The following is a 16,633-nucleotide window of genomic DNA, read 5'->3' as shown; positions in this document are numbered from 1 at the left end:
GTACGAAATTTGCCCTCAGCTCTAGGCATGCCAACATGGCAATGACACCCAGAGATGGCCAATTAGTCAGTCACATGATACTGAGAAAGGATGATCATCATCATTGGGCAATGTTTCACTGGAGTTATAATAATTTACAAGGAAGCATAGAAAATAAAGCGCTGCAGAGCAAACAGCTTCCCGAAATTCTAGTAGTCATTTCATGCTTTAAAAGAAAAATCCAAGATGATTTAAGATGACAGCACCACTCTTATTTCAACTGTATGGACCAGGCATGCACATTTACACTGGGGCAGTTACTAATCCCAGAAAACGTCACTGGTACCTCATTATCTTGTTTCTCATCTCCAGACATGTCATCATCCACATCACTGCCTGTGCCCTCTATAGCCAAGATGCCATTTCTGATGGGTGGGATCATATAAAGCTGTTGGATTACTGAGTTCATATAGCAAGTGGCACCTGCGTTCTTCAGCCCAACAAAGCCTTTTGTGGGCCTTGGGCCCACTGGTGGCAAGTACTCCCATTCTGTAAGTGCCTCACAACCTGCAAGAGCATTTCCAGAAATACAACATGAACCACAAATATAAACTCATACATTGCGCAATATTTTAGCTCATGTCAGTTGATGCTGAAATAGAGTGAAACTACAAGCGCTTTTCAACAGTTAAGCCATTATAGGAAATGGTTCATACCCGAGTAGTACATGTCAGTTAGGGTGTCAACAATCTGTCTGAGGTTGCGCACACATCCAACAGCAAGTGCTACCAGGAGTTCAAACCCAGCTGTGATTGTGGCAGGGGTGCTACACACAGGTATGGCCTGCTCCGGGGGGAACTCGCCACTCTTCATGTACTGCAGATACACATTAGAGGCTGGGAAGATGAAGTCATCTATCAGCTCCTGGGTAAAGGGGAGGGAATGTTGCAGCGTTAAAGAGGGGCACAAAAGAAAATCTGTACATCCAGAACTGACATCTTTGTCCTGTGCAGCTCCAGCCAAATATAAAACCCCTTGCCTCACAAATATATCACAAAAAGTAGCTGAAAAACTGACAGTTTACCTTGATGAGGTTAGCGCCTCCCTTTTCGCAACCTATATAGTACTTCTTTTCTGCTGTCTGGAAAGCCAGTAGCTCCTTTGTGACACCAATGTGACCTTCTAATATGGTTTCTTCCACCCCAGTCTCTCCAGTTCTCTTAACCTCATCCTTCAAAAGAAAAGGGAAAAAAAAACGAAAGAAGAATGAAAAGGCTTGAGAAGACAATTCTTGGAATAAGAACCCAACAAGTTCAGTGAAAATCTGTTGGAAAATTGAACTATACCTTGATTCTTTTCAACCAATCAATCTCATTGTTAAGAAGAACTTCAGCATTAGGGAGGTTGATATTGCTATTATATGCGTAGTTGAGCAAGTGCCTCAAGAGTGTAAAGTAATCACCAGCGTGCTTGGCTCGTTCTTTTGCAGTGCTCTAAAACATATAACATACATCAGTAAAATTCTGCATTTTAAACTCTCTCTCATGTTCCTCCAGTTGTTCAGCTTTCCCCAATACTTACACCTAAAACTGTGAAGAGGAGGGTAATAAAGAACAGAAGAGGCCTGTGACCCATGCAACACCGAGTGGCCATGAGGAAGAACTGTTCTTGGGCCATTTGGCGAACAGACCTGGGGACATACAGGAAAAGAAATAATGGACTCATGATACAGGTCAGCATGCTGAGCAAAGATGAAGGTTGCCAAGTTCAGTATAGTTTCTGAGTGAATATGTGCTACTCACTTGCTCTGACAGTGCAACAGTAAATCAATGATGAAAGTCTGCCAGGCTTTCTCTTTACTAAGTGCATCTAGCGCAGTCGGGATAAGAGCAAAGCAAAGGGTCATGACCTCTAAGGCCTCACAGCACACCTGCTCATCCTCTGCATCTGGCTCATTCCCTGCATTAGTCTAAAAAAAAAAAAAAAAAAAAAAAAAAAGATAAATAAATAAATAAATCACAAAAACATGCATCATAGTCCAGCAATAATACACCATTTAAAGTAAATTTTAGAACTAAAATTACACTTAATGACAAATTCCAACACTGCTATGGCACCTTTTCGTAGATGTTGCTGATCTCCTCAATGGAACTGAAAACTAGTTGAATAGAACCACAACCAGAGGCCCAGACAATCTTCTGAACTGCTCTGATCACACCGATGTCTGGGATATACTTAGAGGCCTGGAAAAAATTCTGTGTGAGAAAAAATTAAAACTCTACATTTATTTTACCTTTCTTTGAAATGAAGCAGGCCTCATGAAATCAAGACGGACATTGCATTATTCTTCTCATCAGTTCAGTCTAAAAACAGATCCCGCAGGCTGTGAGAGCTTAAAAAAAACAAGCAAGTGTTTACTATTTAGAGGTCCTTTGAACCATTTGAAGTTTACCTCATCAGAGATCTGCTGAGCCAGACGGATGGCCACGTTGCGCAGCATGCACTCGGCCGAGGGATTTGGGATGTTTTGCAGCGCGCTCTGAAGCACCAGCGCCTGGTCATGAGTGGCCTGGTTTATCTGCAGACAGTCAGACACAGACAGACAAACAGAGGCCACTTTGTAAGAAAGACAATTATTGAAAGACAAAACAGAAACAAAACAAAAGCCACTTGGTGGCCAAGAAGAAAAAAAATTGCTTGTTGGAAAAAATAAAATAAATAAATAAAATTGCAAATCTGGGCTCAGATTCACACAGATTTAATCACAAATATCCATCATTTAAAAATGGATTTTCTGGGAATTGTAATTCCTAAAATTGTTCTTTACAAGAAGAGCATCCTATTTCAGGGTAAATTCACTAAGACCCAGAGATGACTTGCACTTTTTAAGACGGTAAGTAGTGAATGGTTATGAAGGGCAAGCATGGGCCTGTAATTGAAGTATCCAAACTCTCAAGACACCATATACTCTTGACATTTGCTTAGCCCTACACAGCAAGAGAGAAAGAGTGTATGGTCTACATGTGATGGAAAGTGTTCAGCAGGGGCACTATTGGGAAAATTGTACTGAAAAGGTCACATTTGCAGACAAGTGCACTGCACCGAAAACACCTAGAAGTAATGTTCATTTTTTTCTATTCTTTACTTTTAATTTAAAATTCAGAAGTGATTATCAGATAAGATGTAGCAATCATCTGATGTATTTTTCTTTAATCAATGCGTCGGACACCTATTCTCAAAAAACTGTGAAGCTGCAAGGGAGAAACTTACAGGTGACACTGGGATGTTCCCCTCTGCCACAGGCTGGCAAGCTTCAGCCACAGCCTTCACATGACCAAAGCCTACAGCTGTAAGCAGGAGCTTAGCTATTTTTAGTGCATTGAGATAGGCTCCTCGGCGCGTCTCCATGTCAGCATTTGGAAGGAAATTATTTCGGGTCAGCATGCTCAATACCAACGGTAGACCGCCACTCCTCAAGAAATTGTACTGGAAATCACTTGCATCCTCTCCCAGTGTGCCACTAGCTGGCATCAGTAGGGCATAAACCACCTGAAAGCAAAGAGAATTAATGCATGACTTCAGACATGTGCATTGTTAGACTGTCTAAACTGAAGCACTGTAGCATGAAATATTTACCACATTTTAGCTTTTTAATTTGCCCAACATAGACTGACAGGATAATTAAAAGAAGTAGTGAAGTGTGCACTTCTGAGATAAAAGGCATAGCAGACAAACCTCTATCAAGTAAAGGACTTGTGAAGGTGATGGTCCAAAAAAGCGAGAGTCAAGGGTGGGGCTAAGGCTGCTTTCTCCAAGTTTGGCATGATCCAGGCAGATAGCTCGCAGGTTTTCCACTGTAGTATTATCTAGTTAAACAAACATGAATGGGGCATCAATAAGGTAAGCTGATAATTGTAGACAGTGATGAAAAGAATAGTCACAAGAGACCAGTTGCAGCACCTGGTGGCATGAGCTTCATAAGAACCCGAGCTCCATCACGCAGAAGAGGCATGTTGAGATTACAGCCCAGGTCAGCAACTTGCCACAAGAAAGAGATGTAGCGCAAGTGCAGGGACATTATCTATAAAACAGTGCACATGGTTATTAATGGCAGTACTATAACACTTCAAACTAATTGTCTGGTCGAGAATATATGTGAAATCATTATAGATTGAAAACCATACAGATTGACTAAGAGAAAGTCAGGGTCCTCACCACTCCAGGAAGGCAGCTTTCAACTTCTGGGTTTGGTCCATCACTATAGTGGTTGCCATGGTTCCCAGGGGAGCCGGTGGAAGAGTCAGAGGAGCTGTCTGGGCTTGAAGGCATATTGGCACTGACCTGCGTGAGCTTGGCTGTGATAAGCTGAGAAAGATGAAATACACAGTGACAGTCAACTTTAGCTCATTGCTGTTTGGCATGAATGTAATAAAGCAGTCAGAGTCCAATATATCAAAAAAAAACAGGTGCAAAATTTTTACTGTTTTGTCTTTGAGGTTGAGTTGCCCAATCAATTTCCTGTCATCAGCAGGATCGATTATGTCCCCGCCAATGAAGAGCTCAATCTTGGTGTGTGCGCTGTTAGCCTTTATTCGATTGAGAATGCAGCGTCTCACAGAACCAATGGTGTCATTGGTGTGGGACCAGATGTCCAGATCATCCACCTGCCGACCTTGGTTTGGAAATCGCACGATAAGGGTAATGTGTTTCCCACGAAATGCTCTGCAAAAAAAAAAAAACAACATGCATGAAAGAAAGGTTACAATTCATTAAGATTCCAATTTCAATACTGTAAAACTCCTTTAATAAATGGTGCGCGAGAGAGACCTGGACATTGGCAAAATGGTCCTCTCCTCGTGGTAGTCACTGTCACATTCAGTGATGTACTCCCTAAGCACAGTAAGAACGCGCACCATGCGGATGGCCTCCTGCCTGGCACAGTTAATACTATCCTTATCTCCATCCAGCACACACAGCGTGTCATAGGAGGCTTTGAGTCGGTCAAAGCAAGACTGAATAAAATCTTCATGGATCTCCACCTGCAAACCAAACCATCATAATATCAATATTAGAACTGTAAGCTTTTGGTTGTAGTTAAAACATTCCATTGAGAAACATGTCCAGACATGCTGTTATATAAACAGTGTCACTGTATTGTCACCTGATTTGCTTGTAATTTTGGTCCAAGGTTTGTATAAATCTCTTTAAGCAAATCAATTGCTCGGTTCGCAATGTCATCACTTCCTTGGATCACAACCTAAGGAGGAAAAAGACAGATTAAGAGCTTTCCCATGCTGTTCTGTGAAATTTAAAATATACATACTAAACGATACAGCAATTTTAACAATTTTAGGAAATGTCACATTAATGGCAAAGGGCTTTTAGAGCCGTGCTGTTGAGGTTGGTCTGCTGTCCGTTTATATTGCATGCATCAAGCCATAAAACATCACAATGGATCACACTTGAATTTCAGACTTGATAATGATTTACATTTTAAGGCCAATCAGCCTAAAGACTGAAAGTCAATAACTGTCTGGTGCACCTTAATTCAAAAAAATTACAATTCTTTGCCAACAAATAATCAGACAGCTAACTGCAGGTCATCGGAAATCTTCATGATAATTTTGTAATCTCATTTTCTTCTCAAAGACCCAAATGGCCTGATAGATATCCAAAGATTAGAAAATGAAATTTAATGAACCTTTAAACCTTGCTATTAAATGTTTTGGCCTGGATACAGCCAGGCAAGTATCCTTGTTTATATATGGGTATATGAGAAATGTGACGATTTATCTCACACATACACACAAAACACACACACAGCTCTACTTAAATCCAGAAACAAAAGCACTTCCTATAAGCCCCACATTTGTTTCTCCATTATGCAAACAACTAGGTCACAGCCACCCCGAAATCCATGTCTTACATTAAGAATATAGAAATTCAGTTGCCAGGGTAACATCTTTAGAGCGATTATTTTCAGTGGCTGATGCTCAGGGTTATATATGTTTTGCCATTGGAAATTAGGATTTTAGCTCTATAAAAAGAACTAAAGAGATGTATGTATTTTATGTACGTGTGTCCTAGAGTCCTTATGATGGCAATCAATTTATCTCTGTATTTTATTCTGGACAGAGATCTGAGAAAGCTACTCTGACTGTAGACTAAAAAACACCTCATTAACTGTTTTGGTTGAAACACATACCCTCCACAGGTAATCCAGTCCAATCAGCTCCAGGTCATCCATCATGTAGACTCTGCGCTTGGCCACCAGCTTGCCCTCTCTGCAGTTCACTGCTTTAAAGAAACGCTCAAAACATTTCATGCCGTTTTCGGTCAGAAGAGAAGGATCGAGCTGGAGCACGTTGTTCTCAAAAAAGTCCTTGTTTATGTCGGGATCAAGGTCCGGCTCGTCCCCCATCAGTTTGGAGTACCATTTGAAACAGGCTTCACGATCACACAAGAACACCGCATTCTCTGCTAGGCACTTCCAGATCTGTTTGGCCTGAGGGGCACAGAGCCACAGCTGCCCGTCCTTCAACAAGAACCTAGGAGAAAAAAGATAAAAACTTTTTATTGGTCAATACATGAGCGAAATCCCTAAAAATAATCATGAGAAGGTCAGTCATAGGAAGATGCTCTCAGAGTTCTTGCTTGTTGGTAGAACATGGAAATGATCAAATTCACAGCTAAATTTCCTTCAGTTTCTGGGATTTCCCTTGAATTCCTAGTCATACATGCCTATCTCGCTCAGCTGTGTAATAATGGTTCTCACTCAGGAGTTTCTCTTGTAACTAAACATGGTGTAATCATCAAAAGCTTTTAAACAGCAACAGGAAGAATATGCCTTAGCACATTTAGCTTAGCTTATATTCAATCGTTAAACCTTATTTAAATGCATACGATAACGAGGTAATGTTTATATTATTTAATTCAAATAATATTTAGAAAATATAGCTCAACTCTCAATGAATAAACGAATGCCTTGTGACATGGCTAATGCGGATTGAAGATGGATGGATTACGCGGCAACACTCGCTAGACATTTTACTGCCATGTTTACATTATGACACTATATGATACTGTATGTATTGTGATAGTAAATATTTTCCTTAGTTTGTTTTGCAAACAACTGCACACCATAAGCCAGGAATATTTAGTTAGTTTGTTTTGGGACCAGTTCATAAAAATCATCCCAAATGAGGGGCCGGTGAGATATGGCTTGCAATATGAGTGATGACAAAACAACAATATAGGAGCCCATATGTTGTCTTTTTGCACCACAAGACAATCAAGTAGCTTTTTCTACATTCAGACATGTTCGTGTTGTATTCTGAGACTGCAAAACAACACCAATGCATATTATAAGATGCCCAGGTAGGTTTTTGTTTACATTCAAATCAGAGAGCCAGATCACACTCATTTAGAAATGAACTTATTTATCTGAGACTTAAGTGAAAATAATAAAAAAAAAGTTTGCAATATGGAAAATAGCATTGTGTTTGTGTAAAATGTGTTTGAGAGACTTTTAAGGCCAATCATTACTAGTGTGTCTTTATTTTGGGTTCTCTGCGGCAAATCCAAATAACCATACGCCATACGGCCAAATGTTTGTGGACAGCTTTCAGATGTATTCCCTCTTTGCTGTTAGAATAAGCTCCACTCTTCTGGAAAGACTTTCCACTAGATTTTTAAACTAGAACGTGATTATTTGTGTTCATTCAGCCACAAGGACATTAGTCAGATTGAGGAGCCAGCGTTCTTCCAAAAGGGGTTCAGTGGGGTTGAGGTCAGATTTCTGTGTAGGTCAATCAAGCTCTTCTATACCACCCTTGAGAAACCATGTCTTCATAGAGCTTACTTTGTCCACAAAGTGTATTGTCATGCAGGAACAGGCTTCTTAATTCCAGTGAAGAAAAATCCACAAACATTTGGCCATATAGCGTACATGAAAACAAACCATAAAATCAAAACTGAAAATTCATTTAAACATTCTAAAACCAGACAGGACCTTAGAAAACAAGCAAATCCTTCAGCTGCCTCTATTTTTATTTATTTATTTATTATTTTTTTATTATTATTTATTTTATATAAATATATTTTATTTCTATTTTTACTACTATTTTCTTTTTGGATTCTCATTTATACACACAAGATTCCCACTGCTGCCTTGTAGTAAAAATCATGTTCGGCTGTTTATCAGCATAGTGTCAGATGATGGTTAGATGATCACAAGCATGCAGTTTGAGTGCGCGCATAGTCTCTGACATCTACAAAAACAGATACCGTTTTGTCTCCCATATCACGACATTTTCCTCAATTCAAACAGCACTGCCTTTCCATATTATCAATATATTTATCAATGAAGTAACTGGAGTTGTGCTACCCATTTCATTACATGTCTTCATTCATTTATTCACTGGCAACGTTGGACATTTTATTGTGCACTCATTTACACAATTACATTTATTCTTCTGAAGCGGTCTTAAGCTACTGGCTGATCCTAATACACAGACATGCCCTTGTATGCATGTCAAGTTTCAATATGCATGCGAGTCTCCATTTTTTCTTTCTACTGACAACAGTAGGCATGTAATAAAGTTTTTTTTAGTATATATCGCTTAAACTTCATTAGTTCCATACCTCAAAAAGTTCAGGCGCTCCTGCACCTCCTGCACATGACTGTATCGACTTCCAGGCCTGACGGTCTGAGGGTCAAAGTCTGTGTGCTCTACTGAAAACACAAAACTCACAATCACACCTTTCAGCAAACATGAGCACTATGGATCTTCAGAAACTTTCAGCAACTTAAGCAACTTACCTTTGGAGAACTGTCTCATATTTTCCATGTATGCAGACAGATTCTCAGCTACTAGAGTGACCAGTGCATGATTGTGCTGAAGTTGGTTAATAAGGTCATGGCGATAGAAAACGTGTGGGCTCCTCTGCGTTTGACTAGAAGAAAAACATAAGAGGTCTCAGAAGATCAACACAATCAACTGTTCTATTGTTGTGTTTAAAGATTTTCAGAGGCAATTTTCAGAGATTTTCATTTTTATTCTTAAATAAAGAATTCTATGAGAATTTAAACAATTCAATTTGAGAATTGTTCCTCTCTCCTTATCTCTCAGCCTAATCTAATTAAGATGATTTTTTAAAAGCTGTTCTAGCTTTAGGGCCAGTTATTAGTGACAAATTAAATACGTTTTAAGTTAAAAGAAAATGGCTTTGAAACTGACATTCAATCTGACTCTTAAAAACAGGCCCTCAGACTTATAGCAGAAGTTTACAACCAATTATTATATATATATATATATATAAAATATATATCCTAAATTAATGTTATACTTACCTTGCTAAGCTTGTTAAGTTAATAGGCATTTTCCTTCTGCAAAACAACAGCACGTGCACGATACGTTTGCTACAATTTTATTATAGTAACTGAGTAATGTGTTAATATGACCATTTCATGTCTAAGGGCCTTATTCAAAATTCTTTAGTAAAAGTATAGTGTCCTCTAAACCACAGGGATAATAAAGCCATAAGGATTGCTAGTGACACAGGCCTGCATTTTCACCTGAGATTCTGAGGAGCCTCTCCAAACAGACTGCAGATCTCTCGAATTTGCTTCAGTGCAGGTATGACCCATTTATCATTTGATCGCAACTCTTCAATGAAGCGATCAATCCACTGGATCTTCTGGGTATCCCGGTCCTAGAAAAAAGATCCAACCAAATTGAGATGTAAACAACTGAGAAGTGAAAATGATGACAATGAAAGTGAGTGACAATAAAAATGAAAGATCAATTATAAATACCAAACAAATTTGGTTTATACCAACAAAGATTTACTCATTTAAAGAAAAAATCAGGCAACCGGAGGTTGTCATGGGCTAAAAGTCCTGACCAGTTTTAGGAATAAGGCCGGGTTCACACTGTGCGATGTTGTCCGCGATCTGGTCGTCTGAGACAAATTGAAAATCCTAAAAGGTTTCTAGAATCTGAAAGTAAAATCCGTAGTCTCTGATGCCTGGTTTCACACGGTCACCACCATGGCCGTTGCGGTCGTTTTTTTTCCTCCGAAGTATTGGGAGCGTCAGATGCTTAAAGACACTTACGTGCAGTGTGACGCCAGGTGGACAGTACAGCAGGAGGAAACATTAAAAACGCTACAGAATGTTTTTGTTTGCTGCTAGCTGCCATTTTAGTGAGAGAATGTGGTCTGAACGAGTCACAGATTGATGGCGTAAATCCCAGGACAAGTCTTCTTGTACAAGTCCAATTTTGACGCATCTTGACTGCTGTACAGTCTGACATGATGACAACTGAGATCCTACAGTATGACATGGGGATCAAGGTCGGACAGAAAAAAAAAATCAAAAAAAAAAAAATCACAGGTTTAAGTCTGTACACGGTGTGTCGTCAGTCTGACAGTCAGGGATGAGGTCATATAGTACATTGACTATGATCATAGCAAACAATGGGGAATAGAGCTTTGTTTTATGTAATGTTTTTATGCCTGGGTGTGAATGCTGCACCACTGACACTGATCTGAAATTGAATTATGTTGAGACACATCATAAATAATTGTTTTGTGCAAACCCACTTTCCTGTTAGGCTGAAAGTTTTTTTGTTTACTGACCAATTCAAATTACTGACCAATTCAAATCTAACACAAAGACAACCTCAGCAATTGTTGACAAATCCACAGAACATCTCAAAACAACAACCATAAACAAAGTAGCACTTTGCCGCCGCTGTTTGGAGGAGGTAAACATACATGACTTTTCATACCAGCCTAATTGTTGATTAAGTTGAAACCAAAGTTAAAATCCAAGATAGTCATGGATTCCCCCCACAAAATCCAAAGTCTATTATCCCATCCATGTATTTTCAGGTTCTACACATGATGGTACCTGAGAACAGCTGTAGTCCAAGATCTTAATATGAGCGCTGAGAGCTTGATCCATGATATCCACAGGAACGTCATCACTATGGGCCAGGTTCCACAGCAGATTGAGCACTTTGTGTGCCATCACACCATCTTTATCATCTTCTGCCAGCCTACGAATTAGTTCCAGTAGCTTCTCTCGTTGCTTTTTACTCGCATTTGTCCAGCTTTCCTGTAAACCATTCAGAAGGTATGGGAATCACGTACAAAACAACGTGTGGTCTTAATTATATACAATACATAATTTCGTTTGCTTTACGTCACATTTATACATAGAATAAAACCCATCTATCTATCTATAGGTTATCTATTCAGATTTTCTGACTTAGTTTACCACATGAGAATGTATTACACGGAGTATCTTCTCAGTGTATTTTTCAGATTCGAGCATCATCAGACCAAAAACTAACCTTAAAACAGTCAAAAAGATGGTCTAGTTGTTCAGGTGAGAAATCCCATGCCAATTTTGCGAGAAGATCATGGACATTCTTGACAATAGCCTCATGCTTTCCAGCCTATTAGATGACAATACAAAAAATTTTCCTTCTGTCAACAGCAAATAAATAGAACACAAAAGAACAATTAACAATTTAACTAAACAAATACACCATTGCTTCTTAAATACCTGGGCAGCCCAAATGTTATCCAGGTCTTGAAGTGTAAGAGCTTTCTCCTTAATGACAAAGCGCAGAATCTTCTCTAGCTTCTCCACATACTGGGGCTGATGAAGGCTATCCCTCAGCACAATGGATAAAATGTTGTTTTGCTGAATCCACTCCTGACAACACAAAAGCTGACATCTTATAGTTCCTATATAAATAGACCTAGTACATTTGTCAAAAAAAAAAAAGCAAACCATACCCACACCAACACAGACTAAACAGCACAAACAAAATGTAGTTATTTAGCAACCTGGTAAGCATTACAAGCTGGCTAACAAAACAAAAAGCATAACGTACCGCCATGCGCTCGGCAGTGAGCCACTCTGCCTCTTCTGGGTTGCCGTGACGGTGTGTGTAGTACGAGACACTTGAAATCACCTTATTTACTTCATTTAGTGCGTTCATTTTGCCATTAAAAGAGGAAATTTGCAATAACCTGCGATAAAAGTGGTTAGTCAATTATTTCTGAAAAAGAAAAATCATAAATAAATGAAGCAATGTGTGTTGTACTAAATTAAAGCCCTCACCTAAGAATCATTTTTAACCTAAAGATCTCCATGTTCTTCACTGTTTCCTCTTGCCCTGGTACTCGTGAAGCCAGGTTCTTCAAAGACTTGATTATCATAGACAGAGCATCATTTTTGGCTTCATTTTTGGCTTCCTTTTTCAGCTCCTCATCAGTGAGGTTTTCAAGGAACTGAGGAACCATTTCTATAACGGGAAGGAAGTACTTCTTCACCGTGTGCAAAGTGAGAAACTCGTAGCACTGCCCAAAAGGCCTGCAAAGAAGCCACACAAACAAATCAATGTTAAAACCATAAAGAAATACATATCACATATACATGAACAGGTCACAATCCTTGGTGTTCTCTTACTTTATGAGTGCGGCGATGATCTGAACGTTCAGAGCTTGACCGCTCATGAATCGATCGTGCAGAATTTGAAACCCGTTTAATGTGCCAAACTTGTTTATTAAATCCACCAGCCAGCCCTGCAGGAAAACACGAAGTGTGTGGAAGTGAATTCAATCTGTTAAAAATAAAACAAAACACTATAAGAAAAACAAGACGACACCTTACCTTGGGAGAGCGAGGGTCAGGCGGACGAGCGAAGAGCTCATCTTCGGCCAGCTGCACCCCAGCAGGCACCGTCTCTGAGGGCCGGGTACCATTGTAAATGTGAAACTTGCAGTGGGGGTTGGTGGCCATGGCCAAGAGCTCTAGAAGGGGAAACCAATCCTGAGAGAGCTTGGTCACACATAGTTCCATCAGACGATGGGTGTTGTTGATTATGCACCTCTGTGAAGAAAAAACATGGCTGATGACTGGTCAGAAACAACGTCTGAGCTATACTTTGAAAGATGTATTGACCCTTTAGTGACAAATCTCTATCTTATTTTAGACAATTGTGCGGAGCTAAAAGAAGCCACTGCCTCTTAAGAGGGGTATGAGTCAGAGCGGTCTCCTACTGCTGGCATCTCACCCGGCTTTAGTGAAAGGAGGCCTTTGATCGCTGTTGTGGTGATTTAATGAAACTGGGGGGAGACTATAGTGCTGAAAATAGCATTGATCAGCTCTCTTGGCTTATAAAAACTTGATTCAAGAGAAATCTATGGTGGTTTAAAGCAGTTCTGATGTTTTGTTTTGGTTTAAAGGAACACAAACCTTTAGATAGAGGTAACAGGTAGCCTATATAGTGTTGTAGAAGTAATGATGGTATCTAAATTCGAGTCACACAACTCACATGGATTTCAAATTTCCATCCACTGACAGCCTCATCAGTCAGTATTTTGGTGAACGATATTGTCAAACCATCGCGAAAAAATCTCTGGCAGGCTTCGCACTTGACATCGAGTCCTTGGGAAAGAAATCAAAGAGAAAAGAAAAAGAAAAAAAAAAACAAAACACAAATGTAGCATTTATATTTTCAGATACTGTAAGGCATGTGCCTGAGAGCTAAACAATTATTAATGCAGATACGCAGTGCATATAAACAAGCTTAACAAGTCGCAAACATGGGAGATTCTTGAGATGAACTAGAACACACAAGGACACAAATATGAGTGAACTGAAAATACCAAGTGTAGAGTACCAGGAACAATAAAATGAGCTCACAGTAGGTACGAAAAGTCTGCAAGAGCATAGTTTCTCTTTCTGTTTCTCTGCCTTTCAGTGCAATATTTTGTTTTCACATTCTTGGGTGTCAGCCTTCTGTAACAATTTATACAATTATAAGAATCAAGAGAATTTTCTGCTTCCTGGTTTCTCAGTTACAGGTCATGCTACAGGTTTCCCATATTATCCCATATTAAGAGAAATAAAGAGAGAGGATGGTTTATGAAACTATACTAGATATAAAACACAATTGATAACAGTCTCACAGATGACTTCATATACAAATAATCTTTAGCACCTTGCTGTTGGAAAAGCACAGCAACATACTTTGGACTGTGCTGTTCCAGGAAAATAATCCACTACATTGTGGTAAACACAGCATAGCTTATTTCCCTATAACCACATGCATCATGATTTATTCTTTACATGTACATTTACCATGAGATAAGCGGATTCAATTTCCTAAAGACTGTTGTAAATGACCTGTTTTATTATGTACAGTATGGTGCAAGACAACACGTCTAATGAACATACAAGCACAGATTGTTTTACCTTTTTTACAAAGATCAATAGCAGCTTCAAGAAGAACTTCTAATTCACCCTTTGGCAAAACCGGAACAACCCAGCGGGGTCTGCGGGTACAAAAACAAAACTTTATAGTACATTGTGATCGTGAACGGAGCAATAATCATCACTCTGAGCAGGGTGCATGCACTGTACAGACCTGTTTATCATGTCATCCAGTTTGGCCAGGTCTGCGTGAGGGAAAGCCGGCTCCTCCTCCTCCTCCAGCTGGCCGGTACAGTCTCCCTGGACCTGCTCATCTGGAGGACTCACTGGAGAGGTCTCGTTGGATGATGTGGGAGTGGACGTCTGGACATCATATAAATCCAATTTTGTCAATTAGAAAGCACATACTCAGGAGTAAGACCTGGTATCAGACATGTCTTCAAGACAAACCCGCTATATATACCAAATGCAATTTATTCAGTTAATGTAAAGTTAACGTTCAGTTAAAATCCAATTCACCAACTAAACAACTCCAAGAACAGAAAATATCTGCATTTTTACACCTGGTCACTTCATGTGTTTTCTCTGATCCGATAGCTATCTGATTTGTTAAAACTGTTCCATTTACATTAGGCCACATAAATGTGTCTTGGCGAATCGGATATCAATCTGATCTTTCTACTCCCGGCCAAAATACAAATATATTTTACCTCATTTCCAGGGTAATTGAAATGGAACACGCTTTGGTGTATGTACTTAAATATACTTTTGTTTCTATATGTTTTACAAAGCTTTTTTTGGACGCCTTCATCGCTCCAAAGGGCAATAAGTGCCTGCGTGTCGTCCATGTTATTTGTTTCTGGTGCGATGCTCGACTCGCACGTCACCTGCGAGTGACGTACTTCAGTTTGGGAGGAGTATAGAGCTGACGTATGTGGCTTGAACAACCACATTCATTTACACCTGTCCAGTTTCATCTGAAATGCGTCCCAGACCACCTCCTGAAGTGGTTTGAATGATCGGATTTATATCCGTCTCGAAAACGTTTCGAAGGGCATTTAGACCTGGTCTTTTTATGATCGGATAGCTATCCGATCACAGAAAACGCATGAAGTGACCACGTGTAAAAAGCCCCATAGAGAACGTTCTGAGAAATCACAAATATTCTCTTGCAAAGGATTCTTGGTATTTTATGTTTTAACACATAAGATCCATCTACTTTAAATATAAAAAAAAATTGTTATAAAGTCTATTATTGGCATTACTGTAGAATACTTGTCACGCCATTATGTTCTTCGCCTTATCCAAATGTGTTCAAAAATAGAAAGGCCATAACAGAGCGAGCTCCAGGGAGCAAGAGATGACGGGGGCTCCTCGGTGACACAGTAATCTCACTCTCACTGTAGACTAAGTTAAGTGGAAGCTACAGAACTTGGGAAATGTGGGGGAGTGTTGGAAAAGGTTCCTTCTGCTTTGGCTGACCTACATATGCAGTTTGCTTCTCACATCTGAGCTCTTACACATCTCACACCAAATGGCTTTTCACTGTGAGCACTGAGTCCTTTGGTCTGCTTTAGCAAGCACTAGGTATAAACACAAGCAGCTGCACTACATCCCAGCTCTTTAGACTGATGTGCATTGATAGCCCAATCATGATTTTTTGACAGCTATCAGTTTATTGAATTGGGCAAGTAAACAGCACACTGCGATATCGTAATTCAGATAAAAGCCTGAAGAAAAGCGATCACGCTATTCAGCTGATTTCTACAAAACATTTAACATCTGTCTTTGTTCAATATCTGCAGACACAAAACTGAGACATATCCATCCTTCGATTAAAATAAACATGAGCAACAGCATTATCTGCTATCCTAACTCTGAAATAAATATTCAGCAGCGGTCTGAATAGATTGGAGACTCTTTTTAGCAAGCAATGTGTGCACAAACCAAACGTTTCTAAATAACCAAAATATAAATCCGTAATCAGATGATGATCCATCGATGCTGCTGATCTCATCAGTTGTTACTGAAATTACTACTGGAAATTCTAATTAAATTAAAAGTTTGATACTTTCAGTGACGATACTAAAAAAAAAAAAAGATTTCAGATACAGATAATCATCAGGCTACTGACAAATGGAAATGTTTCCAGCCAAAAGATTATCCTGTACAGGTCATTATATTCACAAAGGTGTTGAGATATACCCCTCAATTAGAAATAACATTTCAATAAAATGTTCCTTTACTTAGACTTGCGTGAGCATTTAAATTCAATTACAAAGAAGTAATGATGCTATTATACATTCAGAAATGCCGCTTTGTTTTCCATATATTTAACGTGCTATAGTAGTAAATAACCTAGGATATATTATAAACATTTATATAATTAAAAAATAAATCATTCAAGTTACCCAAGTC

At 39.3% G+C, this 16,633-nt stretch overlaps 1 protein-coding gene across 13 annotated transcripts in view; it reads right to left on the bottom strand.

Annotated features, from left to right (window-relative positions):
• usp9 (ubiquitin specific peptidase 9) overlaps positions 1-16,633 on the bottom strand; it is a 29,222-nt gene that overhangs the window by 8,807 nt on the left and 3,782 nt on the right. For 5 of the 13 annotated variants that reach the window (XM_060876335.1, XM_060876339.1, XM_060876331.1 and 2 more), the window contains exons 3-32: positions 14,430-14,578; positions 14,258-14,337; positions 13,335-13,447; positions 12,671-12,889; positions 12,467-12,582; positions 12,119-12,370; positions 11,889-12,027; positions 11,555-11,707; positions 11,340-11,444; positions 10,895-11,101; positions 9,557-9,693; positions 9,332-9,367; positions 8,801-8,934; positions 8,623-8,713; positions 6,185-6,527; positions 5,141-5,236; positions 4,807-5,018; positions 4,461-4,701; positions 4,195-4,344; positions 3,940-4,060; positions 3,715-3,845; positions 3,250-3,528; positions 2,432-2,557; positions 2,097-2,234; positions 1,782-1,948; positions 1,561-1,669; positions 1,326-1,472; positions 1,064-1,210; positions 696-903; positions 326-546 (exon numbers count right to left, since the gene is read on the bottom strand). In XM_060876335.1, coding sequence (XP_060732318.1) covers positions 326-546; positions 696-903; positions 1,064-1,210; positions 1,326-1,472; positions 1,561-1,669; positions 1,782-1,948; positions 2,097-2,234; positions 2,432-2,557; positions 3,250-3,528; positions 3,715-3,845; positions 3,940-4,060; positions 4,195-4,344; positions 4,461-4,701; positions 4,807-5,018; positions 5,141-5,236; positions 6,185-6,527; positions 8,623-8,713; positions 8,801-8,934; positions 9,332-9,367; positions 9,557-9,693; positions 10,895-11,101; positions 11,340-11,444; positions 11,555-11,707; positions 11,889-12,027; positions 12,119-12,370; positions 12,467-12,582; positions 12,671-12,889; positions 13,335-13,447; positions 14,258-14,337; positions 14,430-14,578 — 4,767 coding nt within the window. The remainder of the gene's footprint in view (positions 1-325; positions 547-695; positions 904-1,063; positions 1,211-1,325; positions 1,473-1,560; positions 1,670-1,781; positions 1,949-2,096; positions 2,235-2,431; positions 2,558-3,249; positions 3,529-3,714; positions 3,846-3,939; positions 4,061-4,194; positions 4,345-4,460; positions 4,702-4,806; positions 5,019-5,140; positions 5,237-6,184; positions 6,528-8,622; positions 8,714-8,800; positions 8,935-9,331; positions 9,368-9,556; positions 9,694-10,894; positions 11,102-11,339; positions 11,445-11,554; positions 11,708-11,888; positions 12,028-12,118; positions 12,371-12,466; positions 12,583-12,670; positions 12,890-13,334; positions 13,448-14,257; positions 14,338-14,429; positions 14,579-16,633) is intronic. The other 8 variants (XM_060876333.1, XM_060876341.1, XM_060876337.1 and 5 more) reach the window with 5 other exon arrangements.

Source organism: Tachysurus vachellii, chromosome 8, assembly GCF_030014155.1.
Source record: "Tachysurus vachellii isolate PV-2020 chromosome 8, HZAU_Pvac_v1, whole genome shotgun sequence".
Classification (NCBI taxonomy): Eukaryota; Metazoa; Chordata; class Actinopteri; order Siluriformes; family Bagridae; genus Tachysurus; species Tachysurus vachellii.
Note: the sequence above shows the minus strand (reverse complement) of the source record. Positions and strands in the feature narration are given on the sequence as shown.